This window comes from Carassius carassius, chromosome 27, assembly GCF_963082965.1.
Source record: "Carassius carassius chromosome 27, fCarCar2.1, whole genome shotgun sequence".
Lineage (NCBI taxonomy): Eukaryota > Metazoa > Chordata > Actinopteri > Cypriniformes > Cyprinidae > Carassius > Carassius carassius.
In genome coordinates this window covers 3,261,176-3,274,172 of record NC_081781.1, presented here as the reverse complement: position 1 = coordinate 3,274,172, position 12,997 = coordinate 3,261,176, and the positions used below count along the sequence as shown (strand labels likewise).

The 12,997-nt window shown below is 35.5% G+C and overlaps 2 protein-coding genes across 4 annotated transcripts in view; one reads left to right on the top strand and one right to left on the bottom strand.

Moving 5' to 3' along the window:
* The first annotated feature begins 1,554 nt into the window (after positions 1 to 1,554).
* Positions 1,555 to 12,997, top strand: part of fez2b (fasciculation and elongation protein zeta 2b) — an 18,670-nt gene continuing 7,227 nt past the window's right edge. Inside the window, exons 1-9 of one of the 2 annotated variants that reach the window (XM_059512146.1) lie at positions 1,555 to 1,845; positions 2,587 to 2,695; positions 2,784 to 2,900; positions 2,993 to 3,134; positions 4,785 to 5,050; positions 5,819 to 5,894; positions 6,618 to 6,683; positions 6,787 to 6,805; positions 7,406 to 8,435. In XM_059512146.1, the coding sequence (XP_059368129.1) occupies positions 1,619 to 1,845; positions 2,587 to 2,695; positions 2,784 to 2,900; positions 2,993 to 3,134; positions 4,785 to 5,050; positions 5,819 to 5,894; positions 6,618 to 6,683; positions 6,787 to 6,797 (1,014 nt within the window). In that variant the 5' untranslated portion in view covers positions 1,555 to 1,618 and the 3' untranslated portion in view covers positions 6,798 to 6,805; positions 7,406 to 8,435. The remainder of the gene's footprint in view (positions 1,846 to 2,586; positions 2,696 to 2,783; positions 2,901 to 2,992; positions 3,135 to 4,784; positions 5,051 to 5,818; positions 5,895 to 6,617; positions 6,684 to 6,786; positions 6,806 to 7,405; positions 8,436 to 12,997) is intronic. The other variant, XM_059512145.1, reaches the window with a different exon arrangement.
* The window catches only part of si:ch211-57i17.5 (usherin), a 5,080-nt gene continuing 1,514 nt past the window's right edge, over positions 9,432 to 12,997 (bottom strand). Inside the window, exons 2-5 of one of the 2 annotated variants that reach the window (XM_059513438.1) lie at positions 11,902 to 12,351; positions 10,693 to 10,764; positions 9,637 to 9,813; positions 9,432 to 9,555 (exon numbers count right to left, since the gene is read on the bottom strand). In XM_059513438.1, the coding sequence (XP_059369421.1) occupies positions 9,469 to 9,555; positions 9,637 to 9,813; positions 10,693 to 10,764; positions 11,902 to 12,048 (483 nt within the window). In that variant the 5' untranslated portion in view covers positions 12,049 to 12,351 and the 3' untranslated portion in view covers positions 9,432 to 9,468. Of the gene's footprint in view, positions 9,556 to 9,636; positions 9,814 to 10,692; positions 10,765 to 11,901; positions 12,366 to 12,997 lie in introns of those variants that run through there. The other variant, XM_059513439.1, reaches the window with a different exon arrangement.

Below are 12,997 nucleotides of genomic sequence, written 5' to 3'. Positions count from 1 at the left end.
CATTAACCATAGTTTTAATGACATCCACATGTGCTTTCCGCAGTTATAAGATGGTGCTAAACACCCCGGCCTTTGCCTCGCAGGTGGAAGTTCAATCGGAAATCCAAAGTATCCAGAAAAACTTTTCTAAAGTTAGGTCACTTTATTAAAGAGACATTTTTATCCTCGCCAACTTGACCGCTTGTGGAAATCCGACTAAAAAGCAATTACTTGATGATTTTCCACTTATTAAAGATTTGTAAATGGATTTTGATATAGAATGGCTTTGAATTGGTCAGTGACATCTGCCTGTTTTGGTTTTCATTGAATTTTGCCTGTTTACTTGAGGACCATTTTGTGCCATAAGCAAAAAAAAAAGCGCATAAAATCTCAACAATAATTGGTCGCTGCTCGGACCAAAGCTAATGCTTGTGCACTGTGACACATCTTTGCTGTCGATTTAGCTGATCTGAGAGAGGTTTTATTTGGCTATTACTCCTCGTTGTTTTAAAGAACTAAAACAAGCCTGCTTCTTACAGCAGTGGACATATTAGTAATGCATATGATGATGGGGGTAGTATTGTTACTCTTGTACTGTGGGCTTTGTGTACTCTACTAACCATATGCAAGAGGGTCTTTCTTTTCCAGCTAACTGCAGGTGTGTTGCTCTCATGTTTGACTGTGAATCAGACATGTGAGAGGTTTCCTTCATGATAACTGCATCCATTTGCATTAAATGTGTTATTTCAGAAGTGATTGAACTGTTTTGTATTGTTGTGTAGGAGATGTGTTATGTATGCATATTTTCAATAAAGCATTCAGGGTTTTGAAAAATAATGAAGCATTTCATCTGGCCTGCTTGGGTTAAACTGGGAACAAATTCCTTACATTTGTGATGAAAATTATCTCCCTAAAGAAAGTACTTCAAAAAGTGGAATCATGAAATCATAATAGATGCAGATGGTACTGTAAAATATATATATATATATATATATATATATATATATATATATATATATATATATATATATATATATATATATATATATATATATAAACTGTAGTTAATTGTATTTATTTATTGTTGATTACATTTCTAGATTGGTCTGTTCCATTATTTTTATTATTTGAATTTTTTTTATTAAAATAATATGTAAACTCAGATATAATTACAACATAATAAAGTTAATATAGTTAGAAAAATAAACATTTAAAAAAAATACAAATAATTAAAATGCATACATAAAAACCATAATTACAGTAAAACCGTAAAAATAAAATAAATCGTATTTTTTATGTAATCATTTAATACAGAACATGGATGTCAGACCACTAAATAAATAAACCATTCATTCATAAACCAGAGATAAACAGCGAAAAAGAAAACGTGCAAAATCACATAGGCTACATAAAATCCTTTCAAATTAATACATAAGCAAACAAATAAATAAAAAATTTATGAAAAAAGCAAACAGTCCGAGTTTCAATATCTTTTTTTTCTTACAGGTACAAAGTTTTAAAAGAGATCCTCGTAAATAAGTTTTAAAAGCGGCTTTGATTACGCGTGTTTGCGTGGCAGCGTTGCCCCACCCCCCTCTAGTGCGTGCGCGTACTCTGTGTGCCGTCGTCCGCCGCAGTTATGGCGGCCCCGGTGGCTCTGCTTGATGAAGACTGGGAGGATTTTAACGAATTCAAAGCGGCTGATTCACACAGCAGCTGGACCGTGGGACCGGAGAATTCACCGCAGACTCAAAGCGTCGCATCCTTCGACGAGACGCTGAGCGCGAGCTTCCCGTTCTCCAGCAGCGCGTGCACGAGCGTCTCTGTGAGCGCAGTGAGTGAACGCGAGCTGCTGCGCGATGACGAGTGAGTGACAAAAACATACTCAAAATATATATTTTTTTTCATATGTTTTAAATAGTAAATATGGTTGTATAAATATACTTGCTCCAGTTTTAATTGCTTAAAGTAAATAACGCGAGGTTGTGCTAGAATTAGTGGTAAGGTTTCATATCTTGGCAGTGATTCTTTATTTACACTACAATCAAGTACCATAGTTTACCATGGTATTCTTTGAAAAACATTGGAGTACCATTTTTGTTAGGGTATTTTGAAAAGGTCCTATTAATTTCACAAAAAAATTAAACTACGGGGCTTAACGAAATATTAGTATATTAGTATCAAAAAAAATATTAGTATCATCTTACTATGCCATATTACTAAGAGATACAATTGTGTCAGCTGATATTTATATTTTACATAAATTGTCTGCTTTGCTGTTTGCTAAATCTTAGTGAATTACATTATTACAAGCTATCAGAATTTAAGATCAGTTTCTGGGCGTAGACATATCATCAACTGCATCAATTTGCATATATTTGCATATCAGAAGCATGACATCAAATATGTCTCGCAAACTTTTTTATTATTATTATTATTTTTTGGGATAAAGTTACAATAAACTGTTCCATTTGGAACTGACTTTTATTCCACGCCAGGCTTTATTACAGGATTAAGAGTATGAAGCAAAAACTTTATATGAACTTTATATGTATATATGAACCTTATGAAATCTTGTATATGCTGTCTTTCTCCTTTATTTTGCAGGATATGGAACACTTTGACAGAGAACTATGGCAATGTGATGCCAGTGGACTGGAAAACCTCTCATACACGTTCACTACACCTGCCAACACTGAACCTCCAGCCTCCAGAGGTGAGATCCGTCTGTCCATCCAATCATCCATGCATTTCTATCAGTCAGTGCAGACACACTGTATATGTGTGTGTGTGTGTGTTTTCAGAGTGTGGAGGTCAATGATCTTGACGTGTCTGATGATGAGGAGCTCAGAGATCAGATGGACATGCACACCATCATCATCGCATGTGTGAACGAGGAGCCGCTGTTCACTGCAGAACAGGTACAGTTTCAGTTAGGGCCAGTCATTGATGCAATAATAATTTTCATTATGATACTTGCATTACCTTTTCCTTGACACTGTGTGTTAATCAGGTCATAGAGGAGATTGAAGAAATCATGCAACAGTCTCCAGATGATGAGGATCACGAGAGTCCATCTCAGTTTGACCTCTCCTTGATGTCACAAGAGTTACACACACTCACACACTCCGCATCCAGCAGCAGCTATGAGGAGCGTAAGTACTGCCTGTGTGTATTCACAGCTTTTGTCAGCTTTTGCCATTTGACCTAAAATATTTACTTGAAGTAGTCTTTAAATTAATATTTCAAAAAATTCAATTTTTGTCTTGTTTTCTGATGTTGGTTAATGGTCATGTGGCATGCAGGTAAATAAATAAAATATTTAATATTTTTGTTGTTTTATTTTCATTTGTTTTTATAAAAAAAAAAAAATTACATTTAATGTTTTTGTATAAAAAAATGTTTATTTTTATATATATATATATATATAAAATAACAAATCATATAAAATCATTTTTTATACAAAAATATTAAATATATATATTTTTTAATATATATATATATATATATATAGTGAAGTGACCCATACTCAGAATTTGTGCTCTGCATTTAACCCATCCGAAATGCACACACACAGAGCAGTGAACACACACACACACTGTGAACACACACCCGGAGCAGTGGGCAGCCATTTAAGCTGCGGCGCCCGGGGAGCAGTTGGGGGTTCGATGCCTTGCTCAAGGACACCTAAGTCGTGGTATTGAAGGTGGAGAGAGAACTGTACATGCACTCCCCCCACCCACAATTCCTGCCGGCCCGGGGCTCAAACTCACAACCTTTCGATTGGGAGTCCGACTCTCTAACCATTAGGCCACGACTTCCCCAAAGAAGAATATATAAATTCTTAACTCAGAATCCCCTGCAAGTTCTTTTATGATCTCCCACTATGGGAACCCCTGCCTCAGATAATTAGATAATGATTAATATATAAATATTAATTATGGATTTTATCCAAGTGATACAAAAATATAATGTAATGGTTGCCAGTCTTTCTAACTGATCAAACATCAAAACAATAGAAATCTAGAAAACCTCTCACTGCTCTTAATATGTTTTAGTTCTTTATTCCTGACCGTTTTCTTAAATAATTGTATAAAATGGTTACTTATATGAGCCTGTTAATATTTTTCCCAAATGGCTGCAGAGGGTTTGTGGGTTGATCAAAAGTATTTAATTGATTTTAAAATGGTTCTTTTTATATTATATTATATTACTTACATTTATTTAAATGAAGAGGCTGCACAATTAATTAATATCTTAAATAAAATTGTGATATAAAATGTATATAATTATACTTTTAGATATATAGTTTTCATATGAGGTTAAATGTCATACTGCAGTTCAAATCGCAGTCACAATATATGACAAACAATTATTGCTATATTTTTGGCCAAGTCATGCAGCCCCATATGGAGGTAACTTAAAAACGAATAAATAAAATTATTAATATATTCTATCTGTTTACTTGCATGCCATCTGATCATTAACTAACATCAGAGAAAAGTTATTAACATAACTTCTCAGAATGTTCAAGTAAATATTTTATGTCTGAGAGGTTCAGCTGATTCAAAAAAAGTTTGGGAACCCCTGCATTAGGATATTATTCTAGTGTATTTTGCCAAAATGGTAACTGTTTAAGTACCTTTGAGGGCTGTTATGTTGGAAGTTCACACGTATCTTTATATCTCACACAGAACTGGAGTGTCGAAATGAGCGTGTTGTGAAATAACGGTGCTGTAGAAATGGAAATAAGCGTGTGTTTGAATGACTTCAGACTTTGATCTTTTGGCTGGTCTCGGTCTCAGGCTTGCGTGGCCTGTGCGTGTCTGAGCTGCTGGAGCGTCTGGAGGAAGTGGAGACGCAGATCCGGGCTTTCTCCGAGGAGCTGATCGATCAGCTGGCGGTGAGGGAGGAGCTGGACTTTGAGAAGGAGGTGAAGAACACGTTCATCTCGGCACTCATCGACGTGCAGAACCGACAGAAAGAACATCGAGAGCTGCTGAAGAAAAAGAGGAAGATAAAGAGCACAGGCGCTGAACAGAGATCCAACCGCTCGCATGTGCCAGGAACCGTAAGGATGCTAATTTCTCATTAGCAAGCCCACACAAAAAAAATCTACACCCGCAGAATTCTCCATAGATTCCTTTAGAACTGGAACATTTTCAAATATCTACACAAACCCTCGTCTGTTCATCTATCCAATAATTTGGCTGAATTCATACTGCTTTAAAATTTTGTCATTAATCACTTACCCCAATGTCGTTCCAAACCCGTTAAAGCTTCGTTCGTTCAAGAGGCTTGTTACTGTCCCATTGACTGCTAAGTAAGTTACGCTGTCATGGTCCAGAAAAGTATGAAAGACATCGTCAAAATAATCCGTCTGCCATCAGTGGTTCAACCGTAATGTTATGTAGCGATGAGAATACTGTTTGTAAGCAAAGAAAACTAAAATAATGACTTTGTGTAGAGAGACACAGAGGAGACTGTTGACAAAGGAATTGTTAAATAAAGTCGTTTTCTTTCATTCTTTCCTGGACCTTGACAGTGTAAGTCACTTGGCAGTCTATGGGACGGTAACAAGCCTCCCGGTTTTCATCCAAAATACCTTTCCAAAATAATAATTCAAAATAATGTTTTCCGAAGATGAACAACGCTTTTACGGGTTTGGAACGACATGGGGGTAAAGGGATTAATGACAAAATTTTCATTTTGGGGTGGAGTATCCCTTTAAACACATCTGTTCAATAAGATTTTATTTTTTTTTTTTACATAAGTTCTCTAATTTTTTAAAAAGTGGACTTCGTGTTTATGTTTCGAATCACCTTTATCTGTTTTTCAGTATCTGACGACGGTGATCCCGTACGACAGGAGCAGCGGAGCGCCGTCTGTAGAAGACCTGCAGATCCTGACCAAGAGTGAGTTTATGAACTCTATTACATTCCTTCAGTCATCTGATAACAATTGTACTTTAATTTGAGTCTAATTTGGTCAGCCACTTGTGTGAACTTCAGATACTGCAACTTCACACAATCTTTCAAATTGTAACTTGGAACAGTATAAATGATTGTGTCATTATATTAATTAATAATTTAAACATTTGATTTTGAATTATTTAAATATACAATTAAAATATACCGTTCAAAAGTTGGTTCAGTAGGTTTTTTTGTTTTTGGAAAGAAAGCAATACTTTTAGCAATACTTTTCAGCAAAGATGCATTAAATTGATCAGAAGTGAGTTTTTGTTTCAAATCAGTGCTGTTCTTTTAAACGTTCTATTCATCAAAGAATTATTCCAAAATCAGCTAAACTTTTTTCAACATCGATAATAATCAGAAATGTTTGTTGCTACACAGGAATACATTTCAAAACAGTTATTTTAAATGATTTTAACATAGAAAACGGTTATTTTAAATAATATTTCACAATAGTACTGTTTTAACTGTAATATAGATCAAATAAAAAAAAACTTTTGAGTGGTAGTGCATATTTGAATTCTATAAATTACTTTGTTATTATTATTTTAGTTTAATAATGTTACTGCTTCTTAAATCAGTTTAAAACTATGGATGTGAACACTATCGAGGCTGTGGGTGTGTAGTGTTGTACATGTATAACTGTGTCTCTATGTTTCTCTGTAGTTCTTCATGCCATGCGTGAGGACAGTGACACAGTTCCTGCTCTTCTCACCGACTACATCCTCAAAGGTATCAGACTCCCGAATCACTCGTCAGTCTCCATCACTGTCAGTCTGAGCCTCATTGATCTCCTGTGTGTTTCATTTCTGCTCTCGCTGCCTTTGACCTCTAGCACTGGTGTGAGAGAACAGGTGTGTTGCTTTAATATATCGCTAATAATGACTACAGTCTAAAATGACAAAAAATTTAAAATAATTATATTTCAAATAAAGACATCCCCAAAGGAGATAATTTTGTATTTTGGCCATAGAGAAGTAAACCCACCTAGACACACAAGTGTGTGTAAAACAGATTTTTGTCATCTGTGTGTGTGTGTGTAGTATTTGTTGTCTTCTCTGTGATGTGTGTTAGTGAACATTTGTCTCATAAGGTAATAATATATAATTTACAGCAAAACCCAACAATATAAACTACTGCTCACCAAGGCAGCATTTATTTGATGAAAAATACAGTAAAATCAGTAATATTATGAAATATTATTACAATTTATAACTATTGTTGAATACTGTAAAGTGTGATTTATTCCTTTGATGCCAAGATGAATTTTCAGCATCACTACTCCAGTCATCAGTGTCATATGATCCTTCAGAAATCATTCTGATATGCTGATTTGCTGCTCAGTAAATGGCTTTACTGTCACTATTAAACAATTAAATGCATCCTTGCTGACCCCAAACGTGTAATACATTTCAGACTTTTACTGATCTATCATTTCCTGTCTGTTGTTTCAGTTTTGTGTCCCACGTAGAGATTCTGGAGCAGCTAATATCATCGGTACGTCGGACATCTGATCATCTTCATCTCTCCAGATGGTGTTCTTGTCTAATCATGCACAGAACTGACCCAGCAGTGGCATTTATTTCTCTGTCTGAATGTGGTTTGTTTTGTGTCGATGTTATTGTGTGTGAGAGCTTGAGTGCAGTATTAGGTTATTTCCTAATGCAGTTCACATTTCCGTTACTGTCAGATTCTGCAGCTGTCATAAATCATGCACTTTTGCATCATATTCAGTTTGTTTCAGCGCAGATCTAGATGCAAGATTTCCCTCTTTCGATCTTTCCATCAGATGAAATGCAATTTTAGGAAGTTTTAAACTGCTGATTTTTGGAAATCATAAGATGATTTAAAAGGAATCTCTTCAGCAAAGGCAGGTACAAATATTTGTGTAGGAAAAGTTTATGTAGCTGCAAAATCGAAACGTTTATCATTTCGGAAGGAAATAGTTCAGTCATGGTGAACATATTTAGTGGAATTTAAACACAACATTTATTTCATTGCCAGTTACTCTGGTTTTGTTCTGTTCGACCAGCTTTCTAACCTTTCTCTATAACAGTATTAATATTGAACGGCACAAGTATTTGCTACCAGTTGGAGTGAAATCTGTGAGATCTCAGCAGTAAACACGTCTGGCTGTCCTCACTAAGGTCCTGTAAGAAGATTAAACGATTGTCTCTGGTTTATTCGTTTTTGTTGAAACAGATTGGAGGTGATATTTTTGTATGTGTGGCTGTAAGGTAAACTGAATGTCGCTTTTTGATGGAGAGCTTGAGATTTTGTTGAGTCTTGTAGATGCACCACCTTAAAGCGGTAATTCACCCAAAAATGAAAATTTGATATAAATCTCCTCACCCTCAGGCCATCTAAAATGTAGATGAGTTTTTCTACATCACAACAGCTTTGGAGAAATTTTGCATTATATCACTTGCTCACCAGTGGATCCTCTGCAGTGAATGGGTGCCGTCAGAATGAGAGTCCATTGTTGTGATGTTTTTATCAGCTGTTTGGACCCATTATGACGGCACCCATTCACTGCAGAGGATCCACTGGTGAGCAAGTGATCAAAATGCACTGAGGTTGAGTACATTTTCAGCTAATTTTTATTTTTGGATGAACTTCATTTAAAGGATTATTTCACTTGAAAACCTGTATGATTTTATTTCTTCTTTGCATAAAAGGGGTCCATAAGGATAATGTGCTATATTTCAAATCCATCTGCTCAGTCACTTTTTATCATTTATTTTTATTCCACAAAATAAAGTCATAAAGGTTTGGAACATGAGTGAATTTTTCCTTTAGACTGAAGCATCTCACATATCTCTAAATCAGTCTGTTCTGTGGGCTGAAATTATCAAATGCTCTGATTAAAGGGTCAAAATTGTTTTCATGTTTGTAAAGCGTTCAGAAAGTAAAAGTGGCTGCATGCACTTTCAACTGGTCTCAAAGGGAATGGTTTTGTAGGACACAACGTTGGCGTCAAGTGTTGGACTACAGCTCTTGTTGGTGTCGTCGGCCCGTCGTGGCCTGATTCTGAGAAACATTAGCAGTGCACAGTAAATCAGGGTACACGTACTATAATAACTAGAGGTTATATATTTATACAAGCAATAATGAAATGTTGCCTTTTTGAATGCATGAAATTTTGTACATTGAAACTGACCTTATTTTTAATGCAGCATTAATGGTCCTTTTGAATTAGTATTTTATAAGCAATGCATTGTATGTAGCAGGGCAGTTTTCAAATAAAAGCATCTGTTCATCAAGCCTGCTGCGCATTTGTGTCTTTGAGTAAAACTTTTTTACTGTTGTCTGTAAGTGCCAGTCATGATCTTAAGTTTTCTAAGCTAATGTTAAACAATGCTTGTTTGCCATCTTACAGAGTTATTCATTTCAAGTCAATGAACTTTTATTTTTTGTGTGCTGTATAGTCCGGTTTCCTCCTGTCGGTATCACAGGTACGAGTCCTGTGAGTCCCAGAGCGGTTCTGAGATGATGTTTGGAGAAAGTGCTGATGTGGTCAAAAGTTGGTGTCGGTGAACATGGTGTGTTCCTTCCTGACTGTGCTGAAGCCTTTGATGGTGTCCACAAACTCCTCACCTTCAAACTGACAAACATATGACAGGTTATCAAAATCATATTTCAGGGAAAAAAGCATTTGTCCAGCAGAAGTAAGTGATGTTCTCACCAGGCCACTGTCGAGGCGTCTGAAGTGCGGCTCCCATGCTTCCTCATCTTTCTTGTCGATGAGTTGGCTGACGCTGCGCTGTAAAGGGTTTCGTGTGTCCAGACCTGAGACGGTCACCAAACCCCCCTCACCCTCAGCAGAACGATGCTCCTCCATCACTTTACTCTCAATCACCTCCTGAACAACATGAGAAGAGGCTTCAGCAATTCTTTAAACGACTGTTAGAGCAATATCTTCTGACGGAGCTCGTGAATTAAAGCTTTGCATTTATAACTATATTAATATTTCAAAATGGAAATAAAATTCAAGATTCAATTAGCTTAAGTTTTACATTTCTGTTCATTTAGATCTGGTATTTATTTTATAAATATGCTTAATGCATGGTTATATCCTAAAGTAATCCTTAAAACTAAATCCATAAAATATTTTCCCATAATAATTAATAATAATAATAAATAAATGAAATAAACTTTATTCAATTATTTCATTGTTCCTTTTCAAAGTGGAGTTTCAAATGTATCATTTCATGCTATAGTACACATATTTATAACAATTATTTTTAATTGAAAACGCATACATTTTAGATGTACATTAATTTAGATCTATATTTATTTGATAAATGTTTATGTTTAAAGCAGAGCTACTGCTAAATAAAACAAAATCTTAAAAAAAAAAAAAAAAGTTTAATTGCCTGAAATAAACATTGACTGAAATAAAATTTAATAGTTTTATTTTTTATATATAATTTATTTTAGTTAGTAAGGCAACAATTCTTAAAATTAACGTTAAGAAAAACTATAAATATTTTGGGAAAAAAATGATAGAAACAACAAAATTATGAAAAAATATAAATAAGAAAATCTAATAAAACATTACCAGTATATATATATATATATATATATATTAATTTATAGGGGTACATTGGGGGGGGGGGGGGGGGGGGGGGCACATTAAAATTGCCCTTCCTGTTTTCATATTACTGTATATGCAGGGAGAACTTATATTTGTGGTGGTTATTTTTCCCCACTAGGCGCCGCTACGGCATAAGTGTCTGACCTCCGCGTGCACCATGAAGGCCTTCAGTGTGACGCTGTTCGGAGATCCCACTGTTTCTGGAACCGTGTCGAACTGTGAGGAACAAACCTGTCAGTGTTATTTCACAGACAAACACCTTACCCTTCTTCTTATAGGTGCAAATCACACGCTTGACAAATTGATGATTAGTCTGTTTCTGTTAGTCGCACCCATATTATGTTTATGACCTAAGGACACTTCCGGGTTGGATTATGCTTTGAAAACAAACGGCAGCAGGTAGCCTATGGATTTATGCCTTCAATTTGAATGGAAATCTTACACAGTAGGCTACAGTTTGTTGATATAAATGGTAATTGTGCATTAACAAATGTCATCCTTGTCCGTGCTCAAATTATATTTATATAAAAAAATATATATATAACGTATTTATACAGCGCATTTTTTATTAAGTCTTCCTGATTCCTCTTTTTCATCTTTTTAATTTTCCTTTCTAAAGCAGCCCACTGCTTCTATACAGTCAGAAAGGCTTCTGGTTTTCTGGACCTTCACACAGAGATCAGTCACATTATTTGACCATTCCAAACACATTAAAATGCATTTTTTGTCACCTGAACCTCTTTCACCTAATATATATATATATATATATATATACTTGGAGCACACATGAGATTTTAAAATAAAGGTATCACATTTGCATGTTCATTGGTTCTGTGACATTGGTTAATGGTCACATGACATGCAGGTAAACATATAAAATATTTAGTATAAATGTGTTTTTATTCATTTTAAAATTGTTTTAACTTAACATTTTTATAATTGAAAGTAAACTCATGAACCCCCTGCAACTCCTTCACAAACCCAGTTTGGTAAACCTTGACGTAATATAGCCTATAGGCTAAACTGTATTATACTGTGAATATCACAGTAAAAACATGTAAATTCATAAAAATGCAATTTACTGTGAAATATTACAGTTGCATGCTGTGAAATCCTGGAAATATTTTACAGTGTAGTGTTTAATGCACTTCATGTTGTTGATTATAAAAATATTTTTTACACGCTGTATTTTTTATATCAATATGGTATAAGATTATCCTATTTTAAATCAATTTAATAGTAGGTTAAAAGTAATCTAAAAGTAGTTCTGAATCTTTCCGCTTTCTACTCCGCACACTGTCCACATGCCTGTTGAAACCTGTACAGTGTAATATAGGGATGTTCTGGCCTCACCTGGTAGGAGTTGCTGGGTGAGCAGACGGCCAGTGGGCTGCGGCGCTGGAGGGGCGGCCGTTCTCGGGTAAAGGGCGTTGTATTGAGAGCCTTTTGTAAAACTATAACCAGAATGAGAGCCAGCAGCAATAGCACGACTCCAGCCATCAACACAATGAACCACAGCTCATGGTAGAATGGCGAACCCCTCGCACCTGCACCCGCAGCAGCAGGAGCCTCCACACCTGAGATCACAGACGGAACAGAGCACTGCTTTAGATCTGATATAAAGCACAGTATACTTCCATTATGACCTGAACGCTTAGTGCATGAGAACAACTGAACGATCTGCCTTTCGACAAATGCGCACCAGAAATGTTCAGCCTTGTTCAGTGTCTGCGCTATTTCTTTCCAGTAGTTATGAGCGAAAATAAAAAAAGTATACTTTTAGCCAGGAATGAGAGTGATCCGCTGAACAACACACAAAATACAGTTTCATTTAGTAGTGAGAAAATCAGTATCTTCTTTAAGGCTAGAGTTTCTGAGTTCCTGTCGGTGAGAAAACATAAAAAGTGTATATATATATATATATATATATATATATATATATATATATATATATATATATATATATATATTTAGATCATCAAACTAATTTTAATATTACACAAAGATAATGCAAGTAAATACAAAATGCAGGCATGCTGGCATACAAGATGTCTATCTGCTTACCCCCAGGCCATCCAGGATGTAGGTGACTTTGTTTCTTCAGCAGAACACAAACTGAGATATTTAACATTCAAACTGTTACAGTCTGTTAGAATGGCTTTGAATTGGTCAGTGACATCTGCCTGTTTTGGTTTTCATTGAATTTTGCCTGTTTACTTGAGGACCATTTTGTGCCATAAGCAAAAAAAAAAAAGCGCATAAAATCTCAACAATAATTGGTCGCTGCTCGGACCAAAGCTAATGCTTGTGCACTGTGACACATCTTTGCTGTCGATTTAGCTGATCTGAGAGAGGTTTTATTTGGCTATTACTCCTCGTTGTTTTAAAGAACTAAAACAAGCCTGCTTCTTACAGCAGTGGACATATTAGTAATGCATATGATGATGGG